At 40.2% G+C, this 19,748-nt stretch overlaps 1 protein-coding gene and 1 long non-coding RNA gene across 3 annotated transcripts in view; one reads left to right on the plus strand and one right to left on the minus strand.

Annotated features, from left to right (window-relative positions):
• The window catches only part of LOC117563085 (ryanodine receptor 3-like), a 52,546-nt gene that overhangs the window by 5,929 nt on the left and 26,869 nt on the right, over positions 1-19,748 (plus strand). For both annotated transcript variants that reach the window (XM_034241248.1, XM_034241247.1), the window contains exons 2-3: positions 11,145-11,264; positions 17,425-17,529. In XM_034241248.1, coding sequence (XP_034097139.1) covers positions 11,145-11,264; positions 17,425-17,529 — 225 coding nt within the window. The remainder of the gene's footprint in view (positions 1-11,144; positions 11,265-17,424; positions 17,530-19,748) is intronic.
• Positions 1,151-2,845, minus strand: LOC117563077. The gene is made up of 4 exons (XR_004571659.1): positions 2,756-2,845; positions 2,220-2,278; positions 1,988-2,135; positions 1,151-1,260 (listed from the first exon to the last, which is right to left on the minus strand). It is a non-coding gene; the product is annotated as an uncharacterized LOC117563077 (long non-coding RNA).

Consider the following 19,748-nt stretch of genomic DNA (forward strand, 5'->3'; position numbering starts at 1 on the left):
TTTTTGGCAACTGACGAGCAGCAGAAACCGGTTGCAACAATCTTTGACATATCGTCATTATTTCTCAGAAACCCAGCTATGTCCACCTGATCAATAATCTTCATAACTCAATGTACACTGCAAAAACGCCCTGTCAAATTTAAGGCCAAACGTTCTAGATATAAGCATGCTTGCACTTGAAACAAGCACATTTGGCTGCCAGTGCAGTAAGCAAATTTCACTTGATAAGATGTCTTAAAACAAGTCAGGCTGTCCGACTATCATTATAGCACATACAATCTTAAAGATTAAAAAGGCTAATTTCAAGCAATCTAGTTAAGCCTATTCAATGCAAAAGAAGCCTATTATCACTCAAAACTAGGGTACTTTTAGCATCAAATTACTTAAAATGAGATTTAGGGAGACGTGTGGCGCAGTGGGTAGTGCGTTGGGATCAGGGGAGCATAGGTTCAAACCCCACTGCAGTCAGCATGTCGTTGTGTCCCTGAAGACACCACAGTATTGAGTATGTAAGTCGCTTTGGATAAAAGCGATAACAAGTAACATGAAATGAAATTCTTGTTTTTCGGGAGCTAAATTAGAACACATGCTCTTAAAATAAGTAAACATGACAATTCTTTCAAAAAACACGTTTTTATTAAGTCAGTCCATAACAAACAGGATCATTTATTAAATGAACAAAGCTCTTCAACATATATACATCCTCATAGAACTTACAAACATTGGACACAGAATTCAAGTTCTCTACTTTTTTGTGAATTCTGCCCATTCAGTTAATGCTTTTTTGTATGAATGAGTAAGGTCACGCTCGTGAATACTGTCCTTCAGTACCTCAGTCTGGATGACGGATAGGAGAGTAGCAACACATTTGGGGTAGGTGAGGTGGAAGGTGTTAAAACACCCCATCAGGATGAGTGGAGCCTCGTGCATCATTTCCCTAGGTAGGGTCATCAGTGGGATTTTGCCAACAGCCAGGAGGAGGTTAGTAGAGTCTAGGATGACTGGACTGGTGATGGGCCGTTTCTGGAGAAACGTATTGGGGTCCTCGGAGGGCTGAGTGCAACAAAGTAGAGACAAAAAGTAGAAACAAATTAAACCTCAAGGAATATCAAGTTTTATTTCAGTTTAACTGATACTGACTCAGACTCACCTCAAGAACATGGAATAGTGCCTCACTTGCTAACCCAAGCTTTTTGGGTGGGGCAGTTGGCGAAGGAAACATTGAGGGAAGTGCCTTCATCAAAGCAATCGCTTGTCCAGCTGAAAAACAACATGGATACATGATCAAATGCATTGTGCTTGTTTTTGTTAGGCAATTTGACTTTGACATTAAGTGTTGTGTAACTGAAAAGTAAGCACAAAAGCAAAAAAATAGTTCTGTGCAGAGCCCAAGGGAGTATAAGATCATCATGGAAAAACTATGCTGTTGGTGAATGACAGTATCCCTGAAGCGACATGAATCTTAATGTCACCTTGGGAAATTGTACATAAACTGGTGCTATTTTTTTTTCAAAATTGGCCTGAATGTTGCGCTAAGACAGAGAGCGTGGGATCACCAAAATCAAACGGTTCTCCTAGGGATATTGAATGTGCACAGCGAAATGAAAGAGTGAAATAAAAACGATTGCAGTTATTGGATCAGCAAACTGAAAGTTTGGCTGGATAGTGGGGGGGCAGCGGTCGGGGGTGAATTTATAATATCCCTGACACTTTCACTGCAGGGGATATAAAAAGCACTTGTCAGTTGCACAAGGGAAAGCAAAACAATAAGGGTCACCTGTATGCATGACATAAGGTAGTAGTGTTTAAACCCTCTAGTGACCACTACTACCTTATAACTACCATTTTGCCATAATTCAGTCATCAAAAAGGAGATCCTGTCCTATCAAAATAATGAAAATAAGCTAATACAATCACATCCCATGCGGCCATGAAATGGTCACCCCCAACCTATAAAACATCAGTGTTATCTATACATGATGCTTACATGTATCCAGACCCATTGGTGGCTTCAACGACTTGTTCCACACTCCAAAGAACAGCGCATTTTCGCAAAAGCTTTCCCATCTGGCTTTGATCTGGTCAGTGAAGTTCTTGTTGCCTGCCTCTAGAATTCGGCCCATCTCGTCCAAAACCTGAGTGTAAAAATCAATAGAACTTTGATACAGAGAAAACAGCAAACAGATGTTAGATGTCTAAATAATTAACAAGAGATTTACCTTTTAAGAGTGACACAGTTGTGTCATCAAATCTATCCATCTCACCATGAAGAAGCATTCTGTAATTTACAGGAAAAGACGGCCACTGTCATTTTAAAAGTCAACCCCAAAAAAAATCACATTAAAAAGGCATCAGACACTAAATTGTAAAATTGCTGTGATTCACTATGAACTAGCTAGGTCGACGTTAGCTAGTCTACCACCACCCTTTGCGTTTTTAACTAGCTGCTAGTTTTTAACAGATACAATTACTGAATACCAAAAGAAAACGTATGATATTAACGTCGGCTAATTTTGTGTTCCTTACAGACAGTGTATTTATCTGAGAGTAGTTAACGTTAGCTAGCTTAATTTGTACATACCCCATTAGTGAGGTTAAGGTTAGCTAGCAACACGTGCTTCGTAGTTAGCTAGCTATCTTAGCTAATTCAGCTAACAGTTAACCAATGAATGTACTAATACTTAATAAATTGAAAGCACTAATATGTTACATATGCCTATTGACTTTTATTCCTACGTTCAGTTACTAACGTTACCTTAACTGCACTTCTTGGTCGCTGTCCTGCCTCTCTGGTGAAGGTGAACTGAACAACGTGTTACATTCCGCTGGCGCTTGGCTTGTGGTGCGTTCAGGTGATCCTCGTGAAATAGGAAATTCCCCGTTTGCCATCATTTGGACACAAACAGCCATCCACTTGTAAACAATGAGGACTGAGGAGGAACTCTCGATGTAAATAATATAGTACTGGCATTCGTTGTTTACTTCTTTTAGTGGATATTGTCATTGATCCAGCTTCTGACAAACACATGGTAAGTAAAGTCACACATTTTCCGACTTTATGAGAGATAACAAACACCACATGGATGCACATTCCAGGTTTTTCTTCTTTCAGGGCCAATGAGAAGCAGAGTAGGGGCGGGTCTTCGCATAATTAAATAATGCAGCAAGCGCCAAATTCGCACACACCTCTGAGAGCAATCGTTATAGTCGTCCACATCTGATGAAGTGTGTGAAAATTCAAGTCAAAGATATTGTGATATTTTTTGTTTGTTATCCATATCGCTCAGCCATACTTGGTGTGTTAAGCTGTTCATGTTTAAATGTGTAATGTGGCATGGATTGTTTGAACATAGACTTTGCCCCACTGGCAGTTGTTGACAGACAGTTTGGGCTAACAAATTCTGCTTTTTTCTCGATGGATATCCGATCCAGTAATGTGGCCAGTATTGACAATCCCTAGTTTTGAGAGCCTTTTTGTTAAACAATTTGCTTAAAAACAAAGCTTAAGAGGGCAATGAGAATACGCTTAAACATTTGTAAAAAGTTGTTGATCAGACGGCTGAACATTCAGCTCCATATTGTCTTCACAGTGCCTTTGGCCACATTGTTCCTATAATAAATTCGGACTGTAGGCGCTTAAAGATTTAAAGCCAAGTTTGCTGAGCATGAAAGCTCTTTTAGAAAAACGCCTTGAGTCACTGAAGAGCTCTGCTGGTGCAGTTGGGTGCATTGAGTTGCTCAAGGGCACCTCGTACTAATAATAGGAGGATCTGATGTTTGAATTACTGATCCCGTTCAAATTATTTTCTGACAAGACAGGATTTGAGGATGTTTCACTTTTGGGGAAAACATGATTCTGTCTGACACTTCTCCAATAATTCACTCATCGTTAGTTTCTCAGTAGGACCACTAACATTTTAGAAACACCATTTTCTATTTGCCGTGTTAATCCAGCCGTAACAACTGCAGTCTAGAGATGACACATCGTTGCTTGATGGATCTGGAAAGCATTTCCAGGCCTTGCAGGCAGGGAGGTTTACCTTGTCACACACCGCCGCTGATGTATCGCAAAACACTTAAACGCTTATTGAATGTATCTTGTGTCGCGTCCTCTTATTGACCCATAGCCATTCGGTCTGTCTCAGGAATGAAAGTTCGACCTCTGGGAAGTGTATTTCAAAGAAAAAGTGCTCTCCTTATCACGTCTCTGTCCTCTGGGTCTTTTGTGGTGTGAAATCTCAAATAATCTAAAGTTCGACTTTGATACTTGCAGAACTGACAGAATGGAGGGTAAAAACTAGGGATGTAACGATATATCGAATATCGCGATATTGCGGTAAATAAATGTCTCAATACCGTCGTGAGACTGACAAAATATACTGCGATTTCTTTTCTTTTTTTAAACCTTTATTCAACAAGATGGTCCCATTGAGATCATCAATCTCTTTTTCAAGGGAGACCTGTCCAACATGGCAGCAAGTAGGTTACAACATGAACATAAAACAACAGATAACACAAAAGGACATCGTATTTACAGGGCTACATGTACATACCTAGAGACATTGACAAGTAGGCCTACCAACAGTATATTTATATCTTGCCCTGTCAATAAGCCTCACCTTCTTGGCAAAAACTGTATTGTTTTTGAAGTGGTGGAGAGACAATGCACAGTTTTTATTTTTCAATATCGCGATATTATCGTACCGTGAGTTTTTGGTATCGTTACATCCCTAGTAAAAACAGATGAGCTGAGGGGTTAAGTTCAGGTGAATGTTTCACTTCAACTGCCCTGCACTTTCTTTCCTCTCTTTCACCTCACATACACAATCCTCTCCACCTCTTCACACCTCACTACGTCTTCCCAGTGTCCGCTCTGTGTCATCAGGCAGGATGATGGACTTCAGAGGCTTCGTCCCTGACCGGAGGCCAACATTATTTCCGTACTCCCTTATGCTAAGGTGCTTTCCACGCTTGGGGAGACCTCTATCATTTGAAGCTTCTCCAAAGCAATATGCATACAAACTAAGCCAAGAAAATCCAATTTGTTATAAGAACACCATATCAATCCTGGGGTCTGTGATCCATGGCAAGCATACTGCGGGACAAAACCTGAAGGATTGTATTCACTTTTTTCCCCCTATATAGAGCTCAAATGTGAAGTGCATAATTCATTTTGACCATAATGTCGTCGGGGACATGCACACAGCTGCATATTACATTCTGCATTCATACTAGGTGGGACAATGTTGACTTAATGTTAAATGCAACTGCAATGACACATCTGTGTAAATCCTGAGGTGAGAAAGATTTCTACTCTTTGAAGACATTTTATTTTATGAAGATCTTTTGTCCAAAATCTTTGATTCTTCGAGGCTTTATGACAGCTATGATCACCTGCTGTTGTGATGCTTTTCTTGGAGGTCAAGACATGTTTGAAATACTATGGCAATCATTATAGATACCAACAAAATACATTGGCACAGAATGAAGACAAATACGTTTTAAAAGTAAAGCCATGAAAACAGTTGAAGGTCCAACTATTGTCTGACAAATTTGTCCTTGTCAATCGAGACATTTATCTTGAATGCCATTGGCCGACTTTTACTAAATCTATCTGGTAAAATATATATTTATCTTGAATATGAAAGCTAAACCTAAATCAAACTGGTCTAAGGTCAAGCAGCACCACAACTTGTGGGACAAGTAAGTTTCATCTGTTGGAAAACGAGTTTCATCTGTGGAAAAACACACACATAATGTCATTTGTAGTTTAAGTATTTGAGTGTTTTATAAAGATTATTGTTATAATTTACACGGAAAGGTTTGATGCTGAGGAAGTAAAGAATGAAGCTCCACATTGACTTCATCCTGCGAGTACTCTGAAGCTGAGTGGCTGTTTGGATAAGAGACTTCATCTCATTGATTTAAACACTTTATGAATCAGATATGACTAAAAGGAGTCTGTCTTCTGTAGAAGAAGAAGTGAAAGCGAAGCCAAAAGGAACTGTTGCTGGTGTGATATTTATACAAGTATAACCTTTGAGGTGAAAGGATGTTCTCTCTGACATTTAATGTAGGACTAAAAGAAAAAGGTTACTAAGAATAACTGTTAGAAGCTACTTCTGGTAAAACAGTTTGTCTTACAAGGTTTCGACGTCTACAAATACTGATCCTGATCATTGAATATTGATCTTTTACTTGTCATGCCTTTTTAGTAGACTTCACTCCATCTAAATAATCGTTGCCTTTAATCTAGAAAAACACCTCTAAAGGTCACATGTCTCCATGGCATTTATTCATATACTGAACCCTTCTATTTTCCAAAAGACTAACTGGAACAAATAGACTCAATGTCCACTGTCTTCCATTCGAAGATAGGAAAGGCTATCATCAAAATGAATATGGATTTGGGATTACGGAAAAGCTAAATGAATCTTGCAGTGAAACGGCTTGGGAGACCTGCATGTTATCAATCTTGTACCCTTTGTTCTTTCTTGTGAGCTATCGAGCGAAACTCAATTATGGAGACAGACAATATTGCCAAATTACCCAGCCTGTAAATAGAGATTTGTTGTCACCCGGTGTGTGTTTGAGAGGTAGGAGGTTGCTGGAGGTGCAACCAGTGTGACTGACTGCTGTGACTAACTGTGGATCTTTAACGGTAGAGAACACGACAGCAGAGCTAAAATGTCGAATTGCTAAAAAGCCAATTTTCCAGTCTGTCTCTGTCTCTCTTTCTCTCTCAGTTTTTTGTTGTGGCTTCAAGCCCTATTTTTTTTCCCCCACCGTCACTGAAATTTCACTGCCTTTTAATCATTTTTCACTCTTGTTTTTTCTGCTCTTCAAGGTTTCAAAATGTAACATACCTCAGGGTTTGGATTGGAACAGCAGCTTCATTATTTATCGTCAGGTGTTCATTAGTGCAGAGATATGGGTTGGTATACAGACGCTCTGTATACATTCTTGTTTTTCATATTTAACATTTTAAATCTCACTTTTATCATTCAAGCTCTGATGCAGGCACCAACATCAGCCTTTTATACGGCCTTTCAGGGTGTAGTTCTCACACATCTACACTGTATCTACTTTGATCTCCATGTTGTGAGCTAAGCTTTAGTAAAAACACGTTGCTAAAGTTGCACTTAGCACCCTGCCTGACATTTATGAGAAACACGACTCCAGTGCAGTCAGACCAACTCAGACAGACTGCACAGCGCTGCAGTGTGAACAAGGAGGCCAAACACCTTGGTATTTTCTTAAACCCCTTCAGTTTTCAACCCACTGCCCCCCATTTTCCCCTTCTGAAAAGGTCTGCCTGTTGATTTTTCACTGAGCATGTGCAAAGCATGCGTGTGAAAATAGCAGCGCTGAGGGATTGAACAGATTCACCTTTTCTCAAGTTCACATTGGTGGGAGCAGCGGGTGAGTTGTGAGTTTATTTGGCACGCCAGAGCATCTGTAGCTCTCGGGTTTCCGCTGGTGGACACACACACACACACACACACACACACACACACACACACACACACACACACACACACACACACACACACACACACACACACACACACACACACCTGTCGCTGTCTGTAAGGGGACACCGGCTGCTTATTGAACGTAGAGGAAGAAAACAAGAAGGCAAGAGAGGGGTGGGGAAAGGTTAAAGGGCAGGTGGAGATCCCCAAAGCGATGGTGCAAGTGGACATTCAATCTTTTAGCTTAAACCAGACTCTTTTGTTTGATTGAGAGGTGTCGGACCCTCAGGATCCAGAGGGATATCGAGGGTTAGTGAGGTCGGGTTGGGAGAGGGCAGGGTCAAATTCCCACTCTCCCCTTGGAAGCTGGGGGAAGCAGCCACCCAGGGCCCTATACATAGGACTGATGCTGCTCTTTAGCTGTTCAGCAGATGGTCACACTGCTGCCGCGTGGATCACTTTGCCTCGGATTCTCTGGCTAAAGATCAAGTCAGGGGTGTAGAGAGGGACAGAAAGCGTCTTAAGAAAGTGTCCTGGCTATGAAAACACATGGCTACTTCATTAGTTGTTGAGATTCAATCATAGCGGTTGGATTTTTATGAGAGAACGCCACTCTGTAGGTTTCTTGGTATTAAACCCTCCCCATGTCTCTGGTGGTTGTTTTTATTTAGAGCGATGTTGGCATTATCATCCTTTCTACTCGGATGACTGGATGGCATCCTGTCTGTGAAGCTTTTTAAATCCCAGTGCAACCCTTCTGGAGCTGCACTATCAAAGTGAAATTATAATTGTGTCTCAGCCATTTAAATGTTGCTTATTTCTATACAACTCAAGTATTGATGAACATATGTTGCTGCCTGGCTTTACAAGCTAGATCTAATTGCTGCTGAAGATTTTTCTGACAGTAAACACTGTCATTACATTAGTATAACAATTTCGTAATTATTAAATTCTAAAACATGTTTTTTATGAAATCCTGATCGTTTGATTTGACTAATTATAAATGCCCGATATCTCTTACTGTATATCAGAGTGATTTGCAACTCTGTAAGCCAGTTGTGTTCATGGTGACAAAACAAGTTGAGATATTAAGATGATTTGATATTTATAGCCTTTTTATTTGATTAATTATGGTAGATACAGATAGGGTACATATAGGTACAGTTTTTGACTATTTATTGACACAATCTAGAAGCCGAATAGCTAAATATGTACAATCCATTTGTTTTTGACATGTTCAAGAAAAATGTATTTGTGTAACTTCCTCCACTTCTTTCTATAAAAGTGCACTATTTTTCTTGGATATTAAAGAAATCCAAAAATATTTAAATACGTCTTTTCTGATTGAATGTAATTTCTATGTACTTGATTACCGACTGACTACGTTTTAAAGTAATCTGACCCAGCCTGTTGGCACATTCATAAGCCTTTTAAAAAGACACACACTCGTAGATGAAGCACGACACTAACAGTGCCAGGCCCCGCTGGTTTCCTAACGCCACCACAATTCCAAACATCTGAAAAGAAAGAGGTGCATTTACTCGATTTTAAAGAGGTGACAAGTCTTCGGTCATCCCGTGGAGATATTGAGTGTCTCCGTCTGTCAGACTGAGACAACAAGCTGTGTTTCCTCCGTCACAACTCTACCAGGAGAGCTGCAGCGGTTTCTCTGAGCCAACATTGATGCTTTCTGCTTTCTGTAATTACCTCCCTGAAGCCCAGAGTTGGATTCTGGGTATTTAAAACGCTGCTGGTCGGGGACTTTGGTGCCAAATCGGCTCTCTTTCACTTCCCTGTGACATTTACCTCCACTGTGCGTCAGTATTGAAAGTGCTTGAAGACAGATTTTATTTTGTGAGGTTGTCAATACTGCCTTTTTGTGGATATGCTTTAATGAGCTTCTGCACTAATTAGCTGCTGTATAAATCCCCATATTCCCCTTTCAACATAATGTAGCTTTTTACAGAGCTAAGTGTTTCTATGGAATAATATCGATCACATCTCTGAAGTAGAAATTACTTAATTTGTACAATATATTATTGTTCTTTTGTTTTACTAAGGGAAATACATGTTATAAGAAAATAAATACATTTAAAACAATGTCTTCTTACTGCTCTGTTTGTGAAATGAATGTGTTTTACTGTTCATGAAGAAGACTGTCTGATCTTATCTATTAGATCTAATTAATGATGCTTCGCCAATGCATGATTGTAATGTTCACACTAAATACAAATACAAACCAATAAGAGATTATGTTTAGGCTTCTTACAATGTCTGTTTGAACTTTTACATATGCCGGAAGAGCCGGAAAATCTGAAAATGTTGTTTCCATCTCTACAGCAGTGTGAAATTACAAATTGTCTCATTTATCGTTCGTAACAGGAGACTGTATGCTTTCAAATGAAGTTTAAAAAAACGTCTGCAGTATTAAACACACCCCAGAAAAAAATCCTTCATATTATGCTTTTCTTCACACAATATTCTGACCATGCAGGGTGACTTTTACTTGCTATCAGTATCACATTACATCTTCTAGTTTTGGTTCCAGAGTGCCATTGTTTTTGAAATGCTGTCAGGCTCTGTTATCTCCCTCCTGTGTCCGTGGTTTCTCTGCAGCCTGTATCTAAATCTATTGAATTAATACTGCTGTGAAGGCGGTGGGAGCCAGAACCATGGCAACCATCAGCTCAGATTAGTGTGGGACGGTAGCTGGCAGGGGAGACACACACACACACACACACACACACACACACACACACACACACACACACACACACACACACACACACACACACACACACACACACACACACACACACACACACACACACACACACACACAATCACACACACATCGATATCTGTGTTGCCACATAGAGCCGACCCTCTCGACCCTGACAGATACAGATGTTGGTTTATTGGATGATTTGAATTGAGGGTTTCCTCTCTCCCACGGAGATAACAAAGACTGAGTAACAGGTTTAGAAATGATATTCCTCAATGCTGCTCTGCTGCTGATTTATATAGGGTTTGTTCTTTTCTTTTCTACTGCTGAATTGGTTTTCTCTTCAAAGTTGACAACAAGATACTTCATTCTACCCTATTGACAATGCACAGATTTTCTTAACCAAAACATGAGAAATTATTATGGATAAATGCCTTTTTTCTATTATATAAGATTAAAAGAAATGTGTTTCAACCATAGGTTTCAACGCTAGACTTTTTTTGTTGAAATGGATCAGCCTCCATTCTATACCACAAGTTGTTTTTTGAATGCCTCTTTTAATCAGAAAGCCTCACGTGCAGCATTACATGTCATTTGTTAGACGCTTTTATCCAAAGCGACTTACATACATTCTGTATTGTGAGCAATCCAGGAGCAATTTGGGGTGAAGTGTCTTGCCCAGGGACACAACGACATGCTGACTGCAGTGGGACTCAAACTTGCTACCCCCTGATTCCAAGTCCAGCACTCTACCCACTGAGCCACAGCCGCACTGACCTCCATAAGATAAAATGTATATCTACGTGTCAATTTGAAAACTTAAAGTGAGGCTTGCATGAGAGGCAACAAAACTGAGCCAATCTAGATATGTTTCTATTTTTGCCCCATCTTGTTTAGGTCACTGTCACAACATGTTTGTCTCTAACGCCTCTTTCCTTTGGCAGGATGATGAGGTGGTGCTCCAGTGTGTGGCCACCATCCAGAAGGAGCATCGCAAGTTTTGCCTGGCTGCCGAGGGACTGGGAAACCGTGTGTGTTATCTGGAATCCACTTCAGAAGCTAAGGTGAGGATTGCAAATGGCCCCATTTTGTGCTTTGGATATTAGGAGAAAATAGGAAGTCTGTAGCAGTTTGGGATGAACCAAGCAGCTATAGCAGCTACACAGCAATGCATGACCTTTAACCTGATGCAGTACTTGAGAAATCTGCTTCGGAAATTAATTTTGCTGAAACTAACCACCATTTTCATGCAACAAAAATGAGTTAAAGGTCACCTATTGTGCAAATTCCTCTTCTCCATGTCTCTTCTACATCAACATGTCCCCTCTTCTTCATGTCTCTTCTACATCAACATGTGTCCCCTCTTCTCCATGTCTCTTCTACATCAACATGTGTCCCCTCTTCTCCATGTCTCTTCTACATCAACATGTGTCCCCTCTTCTTCATGTCTCTTCTACATCAACATGTGTCCCCTCTTCTTCATGTCTCTTCTACATCAACATGTGTCCCCTCTTCTCCATGTCTCTTCTACATCAACATGTGTCCCTCTTCTTCATGTCTCTTCTACATCAACATGTGTCCCCTCTTCTTCATGTCTCTTCTACATCAACATGTGTCCCCTCTTCTTCATGTCTCTTCTACATCAACATGTGTCCCCTCTTCTTCATGTCTCTTCTACATCAACATGTGTCCCCTCTTCTTCATGTCTCTTCTACATCAACATGTGTCCCCTCTTCTCCATGTCTCTTCTACATCAACATGTGTCCCCTCTTCTTCATGTCTCTTCTACATCAACATGTGTCCCCTCTTCTTCATGTCTCTTCTACATCAACATGTGTCCCCTCTTCTTCATGTCTCTTCTACATCAACATGTAACATTCCTCTGTGTAAAGAGACTATGAAAGTTTCAGGAAAAAAGATTCTCTCACTTTTTCTCCTTTTATATAAAAACCTGTCTGAAAATGAGCTGATCAGATTTTGGCCACTCAATTATGTCATAACGATGTTTTGGCTTGTGTAACCATTAGCCAATCACCAACCAAGGTAAACCCCCCCCCCCCACCTTATCACCTGAATCTCCTCCTAGAGCACCATTGTGTTCTTTTTAACCAAATATCTCTCAGACGGGCGTGGGGAGGGGCTCCTTATTTTCATCTAAAGTAACAGACAGAGAATTAGCACTTTCGAAACAAGGTTGAAACAGAGGGGATTATGGGTAATGCTGCAATGATCTGTTTGGTGTTTGGAGCCACACACTTCAGAGACATGTTTGTATATATCTGAGACCTATAATATGTTGATGAAAAACAGTATAATAGGGGACCTTTAAACCTTGTTTGCATGACTCCACTACGTAGATGAGTTTTCGTGTTTGGCGTGATGACATGCAGTAATCTCATATAACCACTTGTTAGCAAGCGCCTTTTCTAGACATGTACGAGCCTCACATTTCACAAGTAGGGTATTTACAGATCAATCAATCAATGTTTATTTATATAGCCCAATATCACAAATGTTACATTTGTCTCGGTGGACTTCACCGTTTGTACAGAATATCAGTATGACAATACGACACCCTCTGTCCTTAGACCATCACATCGTACAAGGAAAAACTTCCGGAGAAAACCCACAGTTTAAAGGGGAAAATGGGAGAAACCTCAGGGAGAGCAACAGAGGAGGGATCCCTCTCCCAGGACGGACAGACGTGCAATAGATGCCGTGTGTAAATCGAAGAGATAATACATTTGCAACATAGGTAGTCCAAATGTTTGGAAATGCATGTGTGTATAATAGGAAGATGAATCCACGAGGATATCCATCCAGGACTTATGATCCAGGACCACAGCCACGACTCAAGATCCAGGGCTCGCGATCCAGGACACAGGACCGCAGGATCATCCATGACTCCGGATCCCGGCGTATATAGACGCAGATGTCTTTCTCTCGTAAAACAAAACCTTCAAATCTCTTAAGCTTTTGTCAACCACAGACCTTTTTTTTAGGCATCCAAAAATCTATTAAAAAAACCGCAATGACTTCAAGGCGAGATAACCAAAAGTGCAGGAAATGCTAACTTGTTTCCAGGTTTAAAGTTCTCCTTCCCGCAGCACTCTCTAAGATTACATTGTAGAACTATCCTGATGTTTTCAGAATAGTTGCACAAAATGACAATCATCGAGAAAAAGGTCTGCTGTGAATTTTTCTTTTTTGGCCGTGTCTCCTCCTCATAGAGTGTTAAATCAAAGAGGTGCTGTTACCGGGTTGGTCCCTTCCACCTACTCTTAATGAGATGAGCTTTCCTGTCAAAGAATAGGGAAGAAGTAGAGAGACCTATGGTGCAAACTAAAGCTACTTTGATAGAAACAAAACAACCATTTCAGTGATCCAGGTTCAGTTCCAGCTTGGCCAGAAACCCTAAAACACGACAGGGGTCAGTTATGTATCATTTACTTGTTTCTGCACCGGTGCATCTATGTTTTTGACCACTATTGTTTTAAAATAGAGAAGTTTCCTTTAAGAGTTTTTCAAAATTAGCATTTAGCTGCCTGTGGCGTTGTAACAGAGCTGTCAGTGATCTGTTACATGTCTCATTAATCTTCCCTTCGACAACACTTACAAAAAACGACATGTTGAAATGAAGCAGATCGTGTTGGCTCTGGAGAATATGCCTCTTAATAGAAACATAATTGTTGCTTGCATCATTAGTCACAACATTTGCAGTGATGCTGTCAGTCAGTAGCACGGATCTAGTGGGATACTAAATGCATCTTATATGTAAACAGATGACGTTTTATTTTCGGCTCAACACTTACCGAGCGATAATCACATGATCACAAATGAAACCCTCTAAGGCCAGGATGTTTTTGAGCTCTGCATATCATGTAAAGCCGGATTTAATTTAGCCACTGAGCAGAAAGACTTAGGGAGTCATTTCTGCTGATCCACCTGGAACAGTTGTTGAGTCAGAGGGCAACACTTGTGTAGTTGAAGGCAGCGCATCACACACACCTGTCTCCTCTCACCTTGGGTACCGGTGACAATGCTCCAGGCCTCCTTAGGTGTGAAATGTGGGAGTGTAAAGGGGGACGGGGGACGGAGGGGAGGTCGGCAGGATGGGAGGGGCTGTCATCTGCTGGCGGATCTCAGGTGTTGACGCCTCATTTCCCAGACTGACTCTTTCGAATCCTGCCTGAAGAAATAAGGCCAGAGTGAATGTGAACATTACATTTCATTAAGCTGATGCTTTCAACGACTTACAATAAGTGCAATCAACCAAGAGCAGACAAATTGAAGCATTAGTGAATTGGATCTGATTTAAAGAAGAGATCTGAGGCCATTTTCTCAGTTGTTCCATATATTGATTTTATTGTCTCCATATTCAAAGTCAAAGGTTAATACCTTGAAGTCAAATGTAATCCCTTTTAAGACCTTTCTTAAGACCCTTTCCATACATTTTAAGACCTCATCGCCACTTTGAGTTCAACCGGTTACCTTGGCGACACACTTTACCTCACATTGACTATAGACAGTATTGATTGTCCTTCCTCCTTATCTTCCAACCATTTGGACGCAGACTTGCATTTCCCCATAACGATGTTGTTTAACAACCGGCGTAAACGGACCTTCGCGCGCTATCAAGCAGTGAGCGCGCGATGTCCTGTTCAGATGACGTCAAATCCAACGGGATGCCATAAATAAACTACACAGAATCACACTACACACCTACGCCATGATTACATTCAGGCACACTGTAGAATACAACCTCTTTGGACAATTGATATACTTATTGAAAACAAGCTACAACATTTAATACCTTGGAAAATGCCGTTTAATACTTTTTAATAGCCTTAATTTTCACTAAATTGATTTATCAACTTTTAATACTTTTTAAGACCCCGAGGACACCCTGTAATCGCACCATTTATTCAAAAATGTGAATATTCAGGAGGTAAAATACAATCTTAGAATAAAATGAATCCTCTTCCTTAAACCTAGGAAGTTCACATTAATGCCAGTGTATGCTATAACACATATGAATAAGTGGTGTCCTAGCATGAAGTGTGAGGAAGGATATTGTTTTTGCGCAGATTATAATTGTTCTGCTTTTGAACTTTTGAGGTGTCTAATGTCAATACATTTCATGAAATAACCCAAAGGATCATAATTATATCCTTTAACTCTAACGTAAAAAAAAAGGGCTTATTTTATATTGCATGCTTTAGTTTGGGAACAAGAAGAGGTTAATGGGATTTTCAACACTAGTAATCTCTTTTCACTAGCTCACATGATGCAAGACTCGGGATTATTAAATACCGCTTGATCTTCTGAAGGATCACTTAACCCTAACCCATTTTCACGGCTGATATTATTGTCTTAAGCTCCCTGTAGTCTCTGTAAAGGTCGCTGTGACCGTTGAGACTCTTCTGTTCCCAGACAAGCGAGAATGTTCAGCGTGTCTGCCCATCAGGAAGAAGTATGATAATTGGGGTATTGGCGGGCGGTGAATAATTCATAAGCGTGTCAGATCTGTAGCGGGTTGCGAGTTATCACTGTGAAAGCTCTTATGACACCACAGGTGTGTCATGTCATGATGCAGCTTCTTGCAAAATAACATTTAGCAAATAACCCAGTTTCAAGTTTTGTGGAGAGATGACTAGATATTGCCTATGAAAAATGTATTTTTCTACACTTTGTCTTAGATTTGTTGACATTGGAAACCTCTTTTGTGGTTGTAAATGTAATTAAATGATGATTATCTGAGTAGAAAACATGTGTGTGCAGTGCCGGCTCACAGATCTGGACACTGCAAAGCGATGTTGGAGGTTCCATGCATGTTTGCGTTGAGTTACAGAGCAGTGCCATCCTCATTATCACCCAGCAGCCCTCCCCTCTGCTCACATTTCTCACTTCACTGCAGAGGTCAGGGGTCAGCCGGGTGTAATACTGAGTCAGGACAAGTGCCAAACACCTTTAAATCACTTCTGTGTTGGGGACAGATGGATAGCATGTTGCGTAAAGCTGGCTATTGTTGTGAAAGATTAGTGTAATCAATACAAATAGTAATATAGAAGCAAATGAGAGTAGGGATAGGAACTGATTACATGTCATGTCAGTATAATGTGAATCAACAGTGCCATCTAGCACATCACAAGGTAAATACAGTTTTCATACTTTGAGTAGATTCAAGTGATATTTACATATTTTATGTAATCTCAATGCTCCATTTCCATTCTTCAATTGCCTTGTTTTTGCAATTTGCACTTTGACTGAACTTTTCTGGCAGCATGTAAAGTTTATAAACTAAATAGGATGATGAAGATAAATCTAAAGCATGAAACAAAACACAGTGTGCTGAGGAATAAACGCTAGCCTACATAATAATTGGTCATTGCACCTGCATGCTGTACACCTTTTGACATCCCTCCTCATAATCCCCAGTCACAGGATGTAGGTAACAATTGACACGTGTACACTGTACTGTATGTGTGCATGTGTTTAATTAATGTTATCAGATCAATAGAGTTGAATTTCTTTAAGATGCATGAAGATTAATAGAAACAAATGAATAAGAATTTGTATATCTAGCATTACTTTGACCAGAATGAAAGTGACATTTGCAGACAGATCCCAGCATACATGAGCTATACAAGGTAGAAACATGTCTATAGGCACCAAAATTAAATTGAAGGCAATGTTAGACTCTAAATATTTGTCCGTTGTTGTCTAAAATAAGTTTCCAAAACTGTTTGAATATAAATCAATTTGACGTTTCATGACAAGCATCTGTTTAGAGCCTCTTTAGATTGTCACTGCATTTTTATTTAAGTCACAGCCTGCACGTTACAGTCCATCAAACTAAATTGATACCATGTGTGACGACTTTTACAGTGTCAATAAGCATTACAAATGAATTGATACATTTCTAAAATGATGCGAGAGTTCTTTAACATTTGAAAAGCATATCAAGTTTGCCTCAAGTTTCGTGTTATGTATGTCATGTCAATACATCGGAGCTCTGAGGATCAGGAATGTTGGTTGCAGGAACAAATGCTTGAGGCTATACAGAGAAAACAAACAGTCTGGAGAATAGAAACTCCTGGCACATTGATTATGTATCCAGGAGAGGAGTCTGTTTCTTATGAAAACACTGCCACCGTCAATGCCTCTTCAACTAATGTTTCCTTCCCTCCCCCTCTCTCCTTTCTTCCTCCCCCCCCCCCGCAGTATGTTCCTCCAGACCTGTGTGTGTGTAACTTTGTGTTGGAGCAGTCCCTGTCGGTGCGGGCTCTGCAGGAGATGCTGGCTAAGACTGGGTCGAACAGTGAAGGGGTGAGTACTACCATCCCTCCGTCTGATATCTACTATATCTTACACAACACACTGTACACTTACATACACAAACACGTATACAAATCAATCTGTAGTCTATCATTAGCACCTGGTCGAAAATACCTGTGAGTTATTTTTTTAGGTTTCAGTGAGCAAGTCTCATAATGTATTTCTGATTTTCATATGCACTGTGGTCTGAGTGAGTGTAAACGAATAATTATCTACACAACTGTTTTCCAGTTGACATAATAGGATATTTATTGTGTAAACTTGAAAAGAAATCCACTGCCTGTTAAAGCGTCACAGTACTGGAAATACAAATGCACCACATCTGTTCATAGTGGTCACAGTTCTAATACTGTAAACTGGCCTGATTGGAAATACTTCAGAGACCTTTTGAAGCCACTTTATCACAACCAAGTCTAGCCATGGTTGTTTTTCTATTGTCCCCAAAATGATGCATTCAAATGCTGTCAGGTTTTCAGGATTTCAGGTTTGGCCGTATCTGATTACCTACTTTCCCATAGTGAGAAAAGCACCTAATGAAAATGTTACATCAGATGCTGATGATCAGATGTGTGAGAACATGTTTAGACAGGCAAAGATGTTTGTATAAAATATGACAGTGTGATTATTTATGACTAAATGTTACTACTTTTCGGGCATTTTACTTTGATGGTTGATTGGATTAAATCCCAAAGGCAAAGCAGACGGACCCAATCTAGCAATACTCTGAACTACTTCAACACCAAGAACTGATATTGAATTCTAAATAGAAACTGTCTCTTTTCATTCTCTGTAACATTCTCCTGTTTTGCAAAAAGAGTTCAGAAGGCAATGATAATGAAAGGCCGTCAGGGGTCAAAGAAAGGAGGGAAATGATCTGTGAGTGCACTTCTGCATCCACAGCCTCCTTTCTCCTCTTGATTTATGCTTAACAGTCCTCCGGCTCCACTCCATCTCACTTGGCATGTTTATTAGAAACGGTAAGTAATCTTTGATCGGGCTCTGTAGTGCCATGGAGTTTTCATCGACGGGCAATGAAGCACTGCACTGGTCTACATTCAGTCTGTTAACCCCTGTCGTATGTTCATATTCTTTCATGATGCTGCGCTCCAACAAAGTCATTTCACGTGTCGTTTAATCTCATCACCCAGCCATTCTCGATCCAGAGGAGGGGTAAAGACATGGGAAGGGATGGCATCACACGTTTGGATGAAATGCTAATGTTTTGGGAAAAGCAAAGAGAAAACAGTGCTATATTTTAATTTACATCCCAGCATTTAATTTGGAACAACAAACCACGACATAGTGATCTTTTTTTCCCTATTGATAACAAAGTGTGTATCTTTTGGGAAGTTCCTAAATTGATGGGTCTATTTAATATGTTTTGCTACTAACTAGGAACAGAGATGACAACACTGTCATTGTGCCAGACAGCTGCAGCAATCAGAGAAACCTGAGCACAACACAACATGATATTTTGAAGATTAAGTACCAAATCCTAAATATGAATGCAAGCTAGCCAAAATGGTGCTGCATGCTACCACTCGCTCTTCATGTAGCTTTCTGGCACAAATGGTTCTTTAAGTGTCTTATTTTGTGTATACCGCTTGGGTCGTCCCTACTGGTGAATCAGGCCTGCGTTGTTATTAGCCCGGGTAGCAGATTTGTTTTGTGCTCAACAATGCAACATTGTTGGCTGGCCTTGTTTGGCAAGACAACATGATGTTGGCCAGAATACAACATCTGCTGGCAAAGCTAATAAATCAGCATCCTCTATCCTTTCCACTGCAACGGCCCATTTCTCTCCATTGTTGCTCTCACATTTGCGTAATTGACTGCCATGCAACCCGATAACAAGTTATTTTCATTTGTATTTTTTTGTTACTAGAGTGCTGACCATGAAAAATGGGTAGGTCCATCAGTTTGTTCATCCGTCACGTTGTCAACGTGCATGACAGACTGCCAAACGAAAGGGTTGAATTTCCAGCACTTTCATTTAAAGTGACGACCATTTCTCGATTGCCATAAAATCTTCATTTATAGCTGGAACAGCATTTAGTTTAAACTGCGGTGGCAGGTACTGCAGTGTTAGGAGATATTAAGCTAATGGTGGTACATTTCATTTTTTCCACCTCAGCACATATTGTGAAGAACACATTAATTTCTGTGTACTTCTTCTGGATTGTAAATTAAGTTTTTTCTTTAGCATAACT

This window comes from Gymnodraco acuticeps, unplaced genomic scaffold (assembly GCF_902827175.1).
Source record: "Gymnodraco acuticeps unplaced genomic scaffold, fGymAcu1.1, whole genome shotgun sequence".
Lineage (NCBI taxonomy): Eukaryota > Metazoa > Chordata > Actinopteri > Perciformes > Bathydraconidae > Gymnodraco > Gymnodraco acuticeps.